Genomic DNA, 16,377 nt, shown 5'->3' on the forward strand with positions numbered 1-16,377 from the left:
AATATTCAATTAGCAATATGTTCACAACTGGCCCGCCTGCCAAACCACACACACTGTACTTCTTTACAGCGTCCGTCATCTATCGCTGGAGAATCTGCTCTTTTGGTGATATTTGTTGGGGTGACATGCTTTATGAACACAATCCATTGTCTTCTTCATCCCTCTCCACCCCACTTTCTTCTCTCGGTCGTTGTCTCTGAGGAAATGAGTCTGACAACCCCCCCAGCCCCGCTTTCTTTTCTTTTTTTTTCTGGGGTGGGAGGAAGCTTCAAGTCTTAATCCCAGCACCAAATGGGAAATAAATTAGCTTCTTCACACTTAACTAGCTCTCATTTGCATCTGCCGAGCGTGCAGACTGCAGCTCGGGAGCTCTCCCACGGCACTAATCCTCCGGGCGGAAGCAGGCCGAAGAGGAGGGTTTAGGCGGTCGGGTGACCCCCCCCCTACAGCCAGTTAGGGCTCGGGTAATTAAAATGACCTGTTGGTGGTATCACGTGTTGTGTTGAACACCCGCTCACCCTCACACTTTGACATACAGTGTGCATCGCTCTTGTCTTGATTATGAAATGCAATTCAACCTGATGAAAAATCATTTTAATATTCCTGCAGTGATGCCCGATTGGGATCTCAAGCTGTATTAGATTGTTACATCACTATTTCAGATGACATACTGGATTTTGATTTGTCAGCAGATGACTTTTTGGCAAGAAAAAGGGAAGACATAGTTTATTATTATTATTATTATTATTATTATCAATATTACACATAAAAGCATTTGTGTCTGTGAGAAAGTAATGCACATGTGTCTATAACAAATTACAAACATGCTGTGTTAATGTGTAAGGTGTTATAATGTGTAAGGTATTATAATGTGTAAGGTGTTATAATGTGTAAGGTGTTATAATGTGTAAGGTATTATAATGTGTAAGGTATTATAATGTGTAAGGTATTATAATGTGTAAGGTGTTATAATGTGTAAGGTGTTATAATGTGTAAGGTATTATAATGTGTAAGGTGTTATAATGTGTAAGGTGTTATAATGTGTAAGGTGTTATAATGTGTAAGGTATTATAATGTGTAAGGTGTTATAATGTGTAAGGTCTTATAATGTGTAAGGTGTTATAATGTGTAAGGTATTATAATGTGTAAGGTGTTATAATGTGTAAGGTGTTATAATGTGTAAGGTATTATAATGTGTAAGGTGTTATAATGTGTAAGGTGTTATAATGTCTAAGGTGTTATAATGTGTAAGGTATTATAATGTGTAAGGTGTTATAATGTGTAAGGTCTTATAATGTGTAAGGTATTATAATGTGTAAGGTGTTATAATGTGTAAGGTATTATAATGTGTACGGTGTTATAATGTGTAAGGTGTTATAATGTGTAAGGTGTTATAATGTGTAAGGTATTATAATGTGTAAGGTATTATAATGTGTAAGGTATTATAATGTGTAAGGTGTTATAATGTGTAAGGTGTTATAATGTGTAAGGTATTATAATGTGTAAGGTATTATAATGTGTAAGGTATTATAATGTGTAAGGTGTTATAATGTGTAAGGTCTTATAATGTGTAAGGTGTTATAATGTGTAAGGTATTATAATGTGTAAGGTGTTATAATGTGTAAGGTGTTATAATGTGTAAGGTATTATAATGTGTAAGGTGTTATAATGTGTAAGGTATTATAATGTGTAAGGTGTTATAATGTGTAAGGTATTATAATGTGTAAGGTGTTATAATGTGTAAGGTGTTATAATGTGTAAGGTATTATAATGTGTAAGGTATTATAATGTGTAAGGTGTTATAATGTGTAAGGTATTATAATGTGTAAGGTGTTATAATGTGTAAGGTGTTATAATGTGTAAGGTATTATAATGTGTAAGGTGTTATAATGTGTAAGGTATTATAATGTAAGGTATTATAATGTGTAAGGTGTTATAATGTGTAAGGTATTATAATGTGTAAGGTGTTATAATGTGTAAGGTCTTATAATGTGTAAGGTGTTATAATGTGTAAGGTGTTATAATGTGTAAGGTATTATAATGTGTAAGGTGTTATAATGTGTAAGGTATTATAATGTGTACGGTGTTATAATGTGTAAGGTATTATAATGTGTAAGGTATTATAATGTGTAAGGTGTTATAATGTGTAAGGTATTATAATGTGTAAGGTATTATAATGTAAGGTATTATAATGTGTAAGGTATTATAATGTGTAAGGTGTTATAATGTGTAAGGTATTATAATGTAAGGTATTATAATGTGTAAGGTATTATAATGTGTAAGGTATTATAATGTGTAAGGTATTATAATGTAAGGTGTTATAATGTGTAAGGTATTATAATGTGTAAGGTGTTATAATGTGTAAGGTATTATAATGTAAGGTATTATAATGTGTAAGGTATTATAATGTGTAAGGTGTTATAATGTGTAAGGTGTTATAATGTGTAAGGTGTTATAATGTGTAAGGTGTTATAATGTGCTTATAGCACTGTGTAAGTGAAAAGCACATCATTAAAATGAGTTCTTATTTGACTTTAAACAAAACAATGACAACTTAGAGTAACACATTATTACAAGTAATAAATTATGTTATGTTATTAAGAATTGTAATTACAATACACTCTGATTCTGACCAGCAATTGTGAAGTATTATAACACTTGACCTTATTTGTCGTTATAGAATGCTTTATAATGTGTTAATGATATTGTTATAAAGTATTATAAATTAGTGCTTAGAAGTATAATTATATAGCAGATCTTAACACATTATACGTATGTTTATAATGCATTATAGACATGGGAGTCATACAAAGTGTGAGTCTTATTATCATACTTATATATACTGTTGTAAATAGTACTTAAATACTATCACAGACAGTATATATAGAGTATGTATATGCAATGTAATATCTCCCATTAACACATTCCTAGACTTTACAGGGATATTTGTATAATTTACTGATTATCATTTGAGTGTTAGTTGGACAGAGCATTAACTTTAAATCACCTGAAAACGTGTTGTTATTTTTAATTAGCACTGCAAATAAATAATCATGACTAAATGAACAATAATTAATTTTAAAGCTTCGGGGGGAATCTTAATGGTTTGTCAGTAGATCATGATTCTGACTTTTAGCTGAAGTCTGACTCGTGAACAAAATATATTTTCACCTGAGCCCCGCCCACTTCCACCCAGAATAAAGAGCACAAATAACGCATGGAATTCGACCCTAAAGATGAGGATTGTTCTAATTTTGACAGAAAGCCCTATAATTGTGTTGGACCCCCACCCTGAGAACGATAGCCTCTCTGGGCCGTTCACATTCACCATGAGGGAAACATTGTGATGAAGCCTCTGACCTGTTGGCTCTCCTGGTACGATGGTGGAGGAACGCTCTGGGTGGCCATCATTGTCACTGCAGGTGCTGGGGACGCATGTTGCATCATGGGATAGCTTCACATTTAGACTGGGGAGGAGACAAAAAGAAGAACATGAAGCCAGTGAATTCTATTCCAGCAGCGGCCACCAGGTGCTGCTGTGATTAAGTAATAATTGTCACTAATGCATTTCTTTGCTCCGTCTCCTCTGCGTGTGTTGGAGCCGACAGTCAGGATGATGCATTCATACTGAGAGAAAAGAGCAGACTCCATCACGGAGCCCTTCTTTACAGAAATGCTTTACAAAACAGCGGGTTCGTAACGATGCCGCAAACAACCCTGACCACTTGTTTACCAATTACCGACCGCCATGCTTGTTTCCTAATTGCAGTACAGCTGGCTTTAGAGCAAAGCGTCTTGGCGTGGTCACCTTGGTCGGCGCCATTTGTTGGCTGCTGATGTTGTTGTTGCGCCGCAACCGAGCCAATCAAGAGGGCTAATTAGGGCTCTTGTTGGCGGCCTAATTGCTCTTGGCCGAGACCCCACAGGGCTGAGGGCGGTACCCTGTGGAACACCGCTGTAACCATCGTGCCCACCCCCACTGAAGGAGCTAATTGGTTCAGGGGTGTGTTACGCACACACACACACACACACACACACACACACACACACACACACACACACCCTGCCGTCGCCCCAACTTACTAGGCGAGCTCAGCAGGTTCCATCCTGAAGCTACATATAACCTATGTGCACACGCTGCATGGAAATGTGCTGTATATTAACTGTTTGTCCTGAGGGGGGGGGGGGGGGGGGGGGGGGGGGGGGGGGGGGGGGGGGGGGGGTTGATCAATGTTAAGGGGTAAACGTAATAAAAACCTTTTATTCATCAAAATGTACCGTTTGAACCTTTTCTAAAAGATGCATGTAAACCGGGACATCCATGATGGCTGGGTACCTTGAGCTCCTGGGCCCATGGGAGATATCTCTTGTGGTGCCACATTGAGCACACTGGTGCACTCGGACTGCGTGGTATTGACGAGGAGGAGGGACACGCAGTGAAATGCAGCATCTCAGAGACCTCCTGTCCACTGAGACCCCGTCCACTGAGACCCCGTCCACTGAGACCTCCTGTCCACTGAGACCCCGTCCACTGAGACCCCGTCCACTGAGACCTCCTATCCACTGAGACCTCCTGTCCACTGAGACCCGGTCCACTGAGACCTCCTGTCCACTGAGACCCCGTCCACTGAGACCCCGGCCCTGAGACCTCCTGTCCACTGAGACCTCCTGTCCACTGAGACCCCATCCACTGAGACCTCCTGTCCACTGAGACCCCGTCCACTGAGACCCCGGCCCTGAGACCTCCTGTCCACTGAGACCTCCTGTCCACTGAGACCCCATCCACTGAGACCTCCTGTCCACTGAGACCTCCTGTCCACTGAGACCCCGTCCACTGAGACCTCCTGTCCACTGAGACCCCATCCACTGAGACCTCCTGTCCACTGAGACCCCGTCCACTGAGACCTCCTGTCCACTGAGACCTCCTGTCCACTGAGACCACGTCCACTGAGACCCCGTCCACTGAGACCTCCTGTCCACTGAGACCCCGTCCACTGAGACCTCCTGTCCACTGAGACCCCGTCCACTGAGACCTCCTGTCCACTGAGACTCCGTCCACTGAGACCTCCTGTCCACTGAGACCCCGGCCCTGAGACCCCGGCCCTGAGACCTCCTGTCCACTGAGACCTCCTGTCCACTGAGACTCCGTCCACTGAGACCTCCTGTCCACTGAGACCCCGGCCCTGAGACCCCGGCCCTGAGACCTCGGCCCTGGCACGCCTCTGTCTTCCCTGTCAGGGTCGAGACAACTGGCTGAGTGGCTCCGGATCCACATGTTGATGCTGGTTCAGTTTCATCATTGGCTAGTTTTAGCTGCAAATCTGCATGTTTTCTCACACCATGTCCGTGCATGCTGCATATGTGTGTGTGTGTGTGTGTGTGTGTGTGTGTGTGTGTGTGTGTGTGTGTGTGTGTGTGCGCGACTGTTTGCCCTGTGTGTGTTCACGCTTGTTGGTGTGCCATGTGCATGTCTCCGCGAGTCCTTTTGGTGTACTGATTGCGTCTCCTGGTTCCTCATTCCAACCGGTATCAGCTGAGAGGCATCTCCTCTGTTATCAGCCCTCATTTTAATTGCAAATGCAGCGAGCGTGTTAGTGATTAAATGGAAAATTGCACATTAATTGATGAGACTGAAGATAAAGCAATTCCAATTACTGCACTGTATTTTAGGCAGCCTCTCAAGTTTCGCCCAGCCCTCCAAGGAACGGGCCACCAAACGCCACATTTGAGCAGGCAATCGTGCGTCCATAAATACTGTATGCACACACGGGGACATAATATGAGCACAAACACATGCCGCGCCGCGGCTGCTGAAGCGTGAATGTACATCGAAGAACACCGCAAAAACAGCAACAGACGAGACGCTTAATTTCAACGGTGAAATCAAACGCGCAGAAAACATAGAATCCATGAAACTGAAAGTTTCTCTGAACGCGCCGACGCTCACACAATAAGCGGGGAAATTAATTTTGAGGACACATGACGTGTTTGTTCCTCAACAAAGGCCTTTTGAATTATTACAGACTTCATAATGCATATCAATTGAAAAATGCCTGTAGTCGCAATCAAAATTCAAAAGCAAGCATAAAATGGAAAATGAGAAGTAGGCATAAAATTATTCCAACAAACATCAAAGGGTTGTGGGACTTTGGATTGGAGGCAGTGGTACCCTTTCATCGGATTCTGTGTCTATTCAGCATTCAATTTCCCAACGATGCTCATGCATGGAACGGCCCGCTGCTGTATTGATGTCGGGCTAGTCAGCTGCAGCTTCACCCCCTTCACCACCGGCGGTGGGATGGAAATCCATATCTGGTCACGTATGATGTGATCACTGCCGCTGGCCTCCACACTTCCACCGTGTCCAAAGCTTTTCCTTGCCTGCTTTGGTTTGAGGGTGCGTTCAATGTACGCTGTTAAACTTCCACCAGGCGTGGGATGGGAATGCTTCCTGCTATGAAAAGAGAGCTGATCCTCCTTGTGACTTCCTGTCAGCACACAGAGAGCGACCCGGCAGGGTTTATAGCACCGCGTCATTAAAAGCAGACCTGTGAGCCTCCTTCATGGGGAATTACCAACACATCGTGAAATCAGACTAACGAAGCGGTGGACAGGAGGTGTTGGGGTTGAGACACACAGGTAGACCCAGGAAACTGAATAGAACCCCACGTTGGTGTGCTGGCTGTTTGATGCCTCTGAAACTGTCATGTTCTGATTCACAAAGCGCTCTTGAACACAGCTCAACTCTGAGACTGCAGGGCCTGTTGCATGATGGGGGTTAAAGACCCCGCATGGCAGAACGAACATATAACCAGAAGTACCGCCTCGTGGTTGTTTGCCTCCGCCAGCCAAGCAGTTCCTTATTTTCATCAGTACCTCTTCATTTCATGCCATTTGATATTTGAGTGAATTTCTCATGGTTAGAATAGGAATTCTTGAGTTATGGCAGAAAGAAAAAAAAATGTTCAGGTCACACAGACCTTTAAAGTAGAAATTCCCTTCCGGGTCTTCCTGAGATATTTCATTGTTTGGAACGGGACAGACAGACGTACAGAAGGACAGAAGGGGGACAGACAGGACAACCTCAAAACATGACAGCCCCCAGCCCAATCTGTAATGTTTAGGAGGTGTGTATAATACGTGGGGGGGGGGGGGGGGGGGGGGGGATTGACACGTCAGACCCCCTGAAAGGCTTAATCACTACATTTATTATGATCCAATATTTTGCCACCTTTTACATTTTATTTTACTTTCCATAAATCAAGATATTTCCACCATAAATTGGTGCACAGCTCTAAAAAAAAAAAGTGTGAAATAATTTCACAAAGACCGTCTTTAATTCTGAGAAAAATTAGCCCATTACCCACAATGCCATTTTCTTAAAACCCCAAAACAACAACAGAGCGAAGGCTTGTCTGACTTTGTGATCAATTGGATCCGCTTCTCAGAATCCTGAAGCTTTTTCATAAATATCATCTCATCACACGGCTTCCACCCGAGGCGAGATTCACTCTCCCCATGTTGAAGCCGTGACGGATTGCAGCACCCATTCTGATCCCAGATCTGGTATCACATGTACACTCATGGAAGGGGTGGGGGGGGGATCCTCCATCACAATCTCATTTAATCTGCCCTGTTTGAGTTTGTTGGTTAAGAGGTTGACCTGCGAATGCAATGAATAACATTTGGAAGTGGGCGGTGTCACCTTGGTCAGACATTATGCATCTCGATGCCCGCGTGAGAGGGGAAGATGAATAAATAAATCAGCTGTTTCTGAATACGAGTAGGAACTAATCACGGCCTTATTGTCAGGCCTGATTTACAATGCAAACACCGGGAGGAGAGGCCTTGATGGCGTCGGGTAAAATGGTGGAGGGAAGGGCGCGTTGGTAATGAGATTGGGGGGGGGGGGGCCTTGAGTACACATTCTGTGATCCGACTCAACACAGAAATCGAAAAACACACAGATCAGAGCGCAAACACCCTACCCACACCCACACACACACACACACACACACACACCCACACACACACACACCCACACACACACTTGGGAATGGGCATGCATGCAAACAGAAGCATGTATATTAATGCACGAATGCCAACATTAAACACAGAGAGTGCAAAGCTTCAACTAGTGTCATCCTGAGGGCAACATCACACACACACACACACACACACACACACACACTCGAGGTGCATACACAGCCGGAGGCGAGGAAAGTCTCACCCGTGGTCTTGGAGCTTCAAACCCCCCCCCCCCCCCCCCCCCCCCCAGGCTAGAGCGAGCTTCACACACAGTGCAGCCAGGACCTGGTCCACAGTCCCAGACCACCTCATTAACCTGAGCCAGCAGCCCGCACTTACAATTCATGCTGGTATCATTTATTCACCCGCTCTTCTTGATTGCACCCAGCCCACAAGATTGATGAGGCCCGAAGCTGAAGCTTGGTGGAGGACGTTTCAGCGTTGTTGTGGACATCGTTAAGGCCTCTACAGACCGGGGGGGACAGGGGGGGGGGGGAGCCATTTTATTGAGCTTCCTTTCAGCAAGCTACCTCTGGTTAATATTGGCTGAACAATTATAAAATATGAGCAGTTGTCTCGATTTAAAAATCCTGTCCCGTTGGTCCCAAAAATCAAACCTAAAGCTTTGATTAGTTATAGCCTAATAAAACATGAAATACTGATCCTTGTGATACACTATTCAGAAGCATTACTATAGCAGCTACAGGCTCTGTTGCGGCGCTCCTGGTGTGGTCACCACTCGGCTGAGCGTGTTCCCATTTAGATGGAAATCCAGTCACAAAGAGCCGAGCGCCACTCAGCCATGAACACGGCGCGCCACGTTGCGTCTCGTGCTGCGTTCAGTACAGTAGGAACTTAGACAAACCCGCCGCTGAGATGGTCATGGAGCGAGGGGAGGAATTAATTCAATGATCACAAGCTAGAGTCAGCGATAAACAAATTGGAACGCTCAAATTTGTTGCGGCCTGACAAGGTTAAATCTGCAGGAGGTAACTTCACACTTCAGCAGCTCGGAGGGGGGAAACGTGCTGATTGTTAATAAAAGTCGATCCGCTGCATCATCATTGTCAACATGATGCTTGACATGCGTTTTCCACTTCCCACGGACTTCTCACTCAAAGGCTTCCTCTGACTCGTCCTTATCAATTTCCAATGACATTTTTAAATCTTTAACCTTTCCAGATTATTCTTTCGCACTGAACTTCTTAATGAACACCCTTCACATATTCAAATATGCCCAACAGCCATAATGAAGACGCGGGGAATTCCCCCCGGTGGGACAGTTTGGAGATTCATTGCTGTCTCTCTAACTGCTGACAATGTGCTCCAATCTGACTGCAATTCTTGTTTTCTTTGTATTTATGCTAATGTTTGTTTGGATATTACGGATTCCAGTTTGATTGTGTTCCTTTCTGCTTTTAGAAATGAGATTAGAGTCTCAAGTAAAATGGATAGTGGTAAAACTACAGTAGAGGGGAAAATGTTTGTAATTCTCCAAGGACAAGTGGTTTGCATGCAAATAACCTTATTAGCATAACTAAAAGCCCCTTCTCATAATGAGGCTAAACATATAAGACAAAGATGAAAAGAATATTCAGGCTGCAGGTAAATGATTGCACCATCTTTAATCATCGGTATCAAGAGGTGCCTGATTTTCAACCTCTATATCTTTTTTTTTACTTCACTTAAAAAAGTAAGAAAGCAAAGCAATACAATGAATATTCATCTCTCTATTCGATTCACACTTCTTCAATTAAAATGCAGAACTAAAACACATTCAAAACCAAAAATGTGAGAACAATTGTGATTAATTTACCTTGTTTTCCTTTTTTTCTGTATTAAGCATTGAGTTAAGATTATGAATAAAATTGGTTTTCTTGCCACTGCAATGAAGATTGTTTCCCAAAACATTAATACAACATAAAATGCTTTTGATTATTTTTTCATTGTGCTCTAAAGGTCCAATACACATTATCATCATGTCCTTACTTTGCAAGAAAGCTGGATTCTCTCAATGCCGCAAAATCACGAGAGAATCTCTGGATCAGAAAGCGTTTGCGTTCGGTCAGCCAGAGCACGGACCAATCAGCGCCCTACGTGCAGCTTGGGGCGTGGCTTAGGTGTGTGCAGACGACACGTGGAGGCGAGGTTAGCGAGGTTAGCGTGACGCTGTGTTAGCATCAGTTATCACAACTGGAGAGAGAAGAATGACACCGAAGACTTTTCTCAATGAAAAATATGTTCTAGTTCTTCTCCCGGCTCGCTTCGCTAAGAGTTTGATTGACAGATGGTTCATCCAATCACTCGCCACTTAGTTTTCTGTCTACCCTTTTCCCAAACGAGTGACGGATGGCTCCTCGTAACAACCATCTGTCGGGTTAGGTTGGGTAAGTAGTGTTTCCTGTCGCTCCCACTCTCCAAGCTGCATCCTAAGAGATGTGACAGAGGCATTGGATAACTAATACATGTGTGTATTAGATACCGTACTGGATATCAGATGGATACTGGAAAATGTATTCAATCAGCGCATGCGAGATTGATCATATGACTGATACCTGTGTCACACGATTAGCACGATAATCAATAATCCTTAGTCAGAACAGCCATATGTTTTACTGTAAAGTTAAAAGGCCACAACGTCCCAGTGAGCACTCATTAATGTGGAACCGGCTTCTCATTGGCCACAGCTCAGACCGGGCAGTGTGGAGGTTTGTTTGCTCCCAGCAGGCTGCAGCACGCTCCTCAGTCCTCCTGCTTAGGAAGTAAGAACAAGAACATGGACATGCTCCACCACGAACACAACACGGGGCCAACACGGCCACCAAACGCTTCAGTCAACTCATTTTGGTTCCAGCTCCGTCGCTGTTAGATTTACACAAACTGGCGCTGCATCATTTCCTAAAACACACACACACACACACACACTCCTGGGAAGCGGGTGGGTAGGGTGGGTGGAGCGTGCCAACATTGCACTCCCCTCCACCAACAAAAATAGCACTGCACCAGCGTCTGCGTGGTCCAAAAGGCTCAGAGAACCACACACGAGAGGATGGCGAGTAGAACGTGGATCTCAAGCCACATTTTTCTTGCTGTCGCCCAAATCCATTGAAAAGATCCAAACCGGCAGCGAATGTATGTGATGACCGAGCGCAATGCAGTTTATTTTGACTCAACCACATACACCGTCCTGTTGCCGTGGATGCTCACAAGCATCTAATCAGCAGCTACATATAGCTCCAGCTAATGCACTATTTACTCCTGCATAGCCCCTTTCCCACTGCACAAGATGCCCACTAACACCCACTAATATCTAATATCTGGCGCTTGTCTTCAGTGGGAAAGGTTATTCATTCTCGGGACACATGACTCTCCAGTAGTTGGGTATTAATCAGCTCCAGCTCCGATCAGCAGTGATGGAATACTTTGGTGCAATGGCACTTGGAGCTAAATGCTAACGTCAGCATGCTAACACAATCACAATGACAGTGCTAACATGCTGATGTTTAGCAAGTATATGTTTAACATATTCACTATCTTAGTTTAGCATGCTATCACCAAAGCAGTGGACCGACCAACTGAGGTATGAAACCATAGACTATAAGACATAGTGGTCATCGGGACGTCCCCCATTGGTCTGATGTTATGAAGCCTCCAGTCTGGCGTTTTGTTTGTCGCCATCTTGTTTTTTGCAACCAGTGAAAGGAAATGACCATATTTGGACTGAGGAGGAGTGACGTTCACCTTGTAGCCCCGCCCTAAAGCATCCCCTGCTTTATGGTCTGTTTGACTCTAAATGTCCATAATTTACTAAATGAACATCACGCTGTATTGAAGAAGACTTGAAACTAGAGATTGAGACCATAAACTCATGTTTACAATCTGAGGGAATAGATCAAGAGGGAAGTAGAGTCACCCTTCCAGGATGTCTGCGGCAGGTTTCTTGCATGTCTGTGCACAGCCAACATTTCCGAACTGGAGCTCTGAGGAGCTTTGGAGAATGACGAGAAACTCCATGCGTAGTATAAAAGGTTCCCCGTCACGATCGGCCGTCAGTTCACGCCTGTGCCGACCACCCTTGCGGAAAGTATAACCAAGGTTTTATCCTTCAAGGTTGTAGGGAATGGTAGGTCACATGAGACGACCCGACAGGTCTCCTTCACATCCTCAGAGGATAAGAGAGAGTTTCATCAGCACATTCAGGATGTACAGCTTCATTAATTATGTCTTGATTAATGTCAACGCTCCCTTCTGCTGAAATCAAACATGAAGATTAGAACCACAGCAGATAAGTGAACTGATGTTTTATGGAAGACATCCTGTTTTCTCTGCCAGAGAGATGAATGGATGGTTTTAGTATGAAATACATAAGTACTCCCGCATGCACCTTGTAATCCATTCAGCTGTCAATGTCGAGGCATTTGGAAGCTTCAAGGCGGTGCGTGGCCGAGTGTCTGCGTCACACGCACGCACGCACACACGCACGCACACACACACACACACACACACACACACACACACACGCACACACACACACACGCACCGGAGGAGCATTTCCTCTGCTAAGCTGATAACCATCAGAACACTGAAGGCAGAAAAATTCAAGCTGAAATTGGAACGGCCAAGCTCATGGAGAGGAAATGTAATCTACAAGAGTTTCCCGCTGAATCCTTTCCAGACACTTTGCTCTGCATCACTCCCCCCCCTCTCAACCCCCCCCCCCCCCCCCCCCCCCCTCTCAACCCCCCCCCCCTCAACCCCCCCTCTCACCCCTCTTCCCCGTCCTCCTCTTCCTCCGCTGTCATGTTTGCTGGCGCAGACATTGTGCAGCCTATCATGCCAATGCATCTGCGAGGTCCCTCTTTTTTGAAAAGATACCTCCTTATCACAGGGAGTGAGTGCCATCCGTGTCACTCCGGAGCAACTTTATCTTCTGGTGGACATGACTGACACAGGATGTAGGGTGGCTTATTGGCTTCAACATTTAACTCCACACAGAATGGATGATGCAGTCCAGTGTGTGTACAGCGCACGCTTTAATGCAAAGAGTTGACAACTCAAAGTCATTATGCTCCTCGCTGAATTCAACGGAGGTAAAGTGTCTTAATTGGCTTTAAGTTTGCATGTACGAGTGTTACCGTTCTTCTATCTAAAGTCTAAACCAGTATTCTGACCAGAACAAGCACAGAGCAGTACACAAAGAGAGTGTAATACACTGTGTGAAGATTTGACATGAGCCGATGGAATCAACAGGGTTTGGAAACTGAAACATGACGACCTATACAATATAATATAACTCTGCAATGCAATAACCCTGAGCTGTGCCTTCTTCAGTGTCAGAGAGGTGCTCGTGGTGTTGAATCGGTGCATGCACACTGAACAGTGGCTTCTTTAACTAAAGGTTGCTCATGCCTGTCTCACTGTGCTGTAAATATCACATTTTCATACTTGCTCTCGCCAGATTCTTAAAGTATAACACCTTTTTTTCTTCTTCTTCTTGTCAGCTGGAGAACCTCCAGGCTGCGTATGTATTCCATGCTCAGTCCATGCCTGTTCTCTGGAGCTGAGCCTAAGATTGTAACGTTTGTCCTGAGGGTGGCGCCACATATTCAGCTCCTCGGCTATATTCAGTCCTGTCTCCTCATTTGTTTTGGCCAATAGTGTTGATGGACACTAATGCGGCTGGATTACGTTGGATGCCGATGTTTCTGTGAGGGAAGTGCAGGTTCCAGTTGGGAAGTGGGGAGTCAATGAGCAGGTTAGGTTGAAGTATGGGGAAGATCATGGATTTGGTTCAATGTAAATTCAGTAAACATGTTGCTTATTGAGCTGGAAGTCATTTTTGTTATTTTGTAATATAATATGGCACGACTGACATATATTCCCAGCCTAAACCAAAGTGCTTGTGTTTCCAGAACAAAATTGATGAGTGCCGAAACATAACCGTAAAAAACATGACCGTGCTTCTGTTCTCAGAATGGAACCGTGTTGGTACAGAGATGTTGTCTGGGAAATAAACGTCGTCAGTGAAGGACCTGCTGATTCCTGCTTTGGAATTGTCATTAGAAACGCTAACATGATGTTGATAAAAAAAAGGTATTAATTATTAAAAAACATTTCTAGGAGAATATGCTATGTTTGCTTACACTTTGAGCCAAGTGAGGTTTACACATCTATGCAGCCTCATGGAGACGCTAGCATTCAGCCTGTAGGTTGAAGTGGCATGCAAGCAAACCAAGCCGGTACCCCAGAACATCCCTCTAGAGTTGAGATGGTCTTCATATCCAAGTCAGAGGCTTGCAAGTATAAATAGGATGAATGTTACCATGGGAACACAGCTAATGCACAACATGAAAAACAGTCAGTGGGTTCAGGTGTACGTATGTCTCAGGGAAAGAAAGATCACATTCACTGAGGTTGTTATAGTTTACATTCCAGGAGCTTGCTGTGAAACTGGGATTGGGTTGGAGATATGAAATGAACACACTCCTCATGATGAATCGGTTATTTACTTTTAAGATACGAACTATAGCTAGAAGTAAGGGGTCCGACTGGAAATTACCATTTTAAATGCACATATGGGAGTTGACACATTTTCATCCACCAAAACATGGCTGCAATTTCCACAGAAATAAATGATGGATTTGTGTTTTTAAACAGGTGGTTGGACATGTCCCTGCTCTTCAACGGTGTCCCCCCCCCCACCCCCGGGCTGCACAGCTGATGTTTGAGGTGGACTTCTCTTGAACTCCTGTGTAGGTGTGAATATGCTGCAAATTGGAACTGTTCTACCAAACTGAACGTGGAATATCACTTTAAATGGACACAAGCATCTGCAGAAGGCCCTGTTGCACCACAACCCCCACCACCAATACACACACTGCACTCCCTCACAATGAGATCAGCAGAAGGGAATATTTGAGGAGAGTGGTGGGGGATTAATGAGGAGATTAGCAGGTGGGTGGCTCTCTGTATGTGTGTATGTGTGTGTGTGTGTCTGTGTGTGTGTGTGTGTGTGTGTGTCTCTGTGCGTGCGTGTGTGTGTGTGTGTGTGTGTGTGAGTGTCTGTCTGCAGCGTTAGCCACTTGAGTGTCAGCAGAGATCTGCTCTTGGAGGGTTAGGGTGCTGAGCTTGTCTTGGAGGGACAAGGCAGGCGGGCAGAGGGCCGCTGCAGGCCAGACAGCAGCAGAGGATGACTGGGCAGACCGGCATGTACGACCAGTCTGCATCGGGGAGCCCAGCCTGGCTGATCAGGGATCAGACTCTGTGAGCATGCAAAGCAGGGAGTGAAGAGGAGACATCTGGGTTTGCTGGAGGTATTGGTATGTTACTGGCAGCAAAACGGCCCAACGTCATATGGAAGGCCTCCTTAATCCTGCTGATAAGATAAAACATGTAGTCATGTTTAGTGTATGTCACGAGCTGTTTAACTACCATCAAAACTAATTGAGACCGCTTCATTGCCAATGAATAGTTTATCCTGTAATCTCAGGTGTATAAATTGAACTTTAGCTGCCGAATTGCACACGATGTCCGGCTTTATTATAAGGTCACGAAGGTCAAGCTACATTCTGCACTGACTCAAACTACCCACAGCTCCTTGTCTCTATTAACCTTTAGCCTGTTAGTTCAATCTGCATCAGCCAAAGTCCGGCTGCTTTGGTTCCTGTTGGACCACAATCACCTGGACCACTCTGATACGGAGGAGTAACTCTGGATCTGATGATTATGAGATACAATCAGATAAGATGTGCAGTGGAAGTCAGGCAGAGGGGAAGAAGTAGAACATGAAGTGAAATGTGAATAGAGGAAAGTAACTTAACTTAGAAAAAAATATAAGTGCTGTAATGCATTTGGCTGCCGAGGACGCTATGTGGGGATAACTTTACGCTCGTAGGGTCAAGTAACCCTAGTGTGGAAAAAACAACAGTAGGCATGTCCAAGGCCTGAGGCTGACATGTGGGGCTGATGCTCTGCTGCAATCTGATTGGATATTGGCCAATTACCGTGGTCGCCATTTGCTTGTAGTTGACAGGAGTTAGTTTTTCATTTTAAGACGATAGTAACTGGTCATCATGAACAGTGTTAATTATATTCATCTTTTTGAAGAGCGACTTGAGATTAACCCCCAACAATAGTTCCAACAATAGACGAAGAAGTGGACTCTTCACCCATCGGTTTGTGGACTGCCGTTTGGGGGCCTCGAGTTTTGCATTCAGGCAGTCGCCATCTTGCTTTTTGGCCGAAGTGAAACAAGAGGGCGGAGCTAAGTACAACTAAACGCTGAAGAAGACATGTGTAGGTATCTTTCATGAAGTGAAACCACAATGTAAAAGGGTTAAAGAGACGAAA

The 16,377-nt window shown here is 44.3% G+C and overlaps 1 protein-coding gene across 1 annotated transcript in view; it reads right to left on the reverse strand.

The window, feature by feature from the left end:
* pknox2 (pbx/knotted 1 homeobox 2) overlaps positions 1 to 16,377 on the reverse strand; it is an 87,127-nt gene that overhangs the window by 31,027 nt on the left and 39,723 nt on the right. The window contains exon 3 of the mRNA XM_034550465.1: positions 3,361 to 3,467. Within this exon, the coding sequence (XP_034406356.1) occupies positions 3,361 to 3,447 (87 nt within the window). The 5' untranslated portion in view covers positions 3,448 to 3,467. The remainder of the gene's footprint in view (positions 1 to 3,360; positions 3,468 to 16,377) is intronic.

This window comes from Cyclopterus lumpus, chromosome 14 (assembly GCF_009769545.1).
Source record: "Cyclopterus lumpus isolate fCycLum1 chromosome 14, fCycLum1.pri, whole genome shotgun sequence".
Classification (NCBI taxonomy): domain Eukaryota; kingdom Metazoa; phylum Chordata; class Actinopteri; order Perciformes; family Cyclopteridae; genus Cyclopterus; species Cyclopterus lumpus.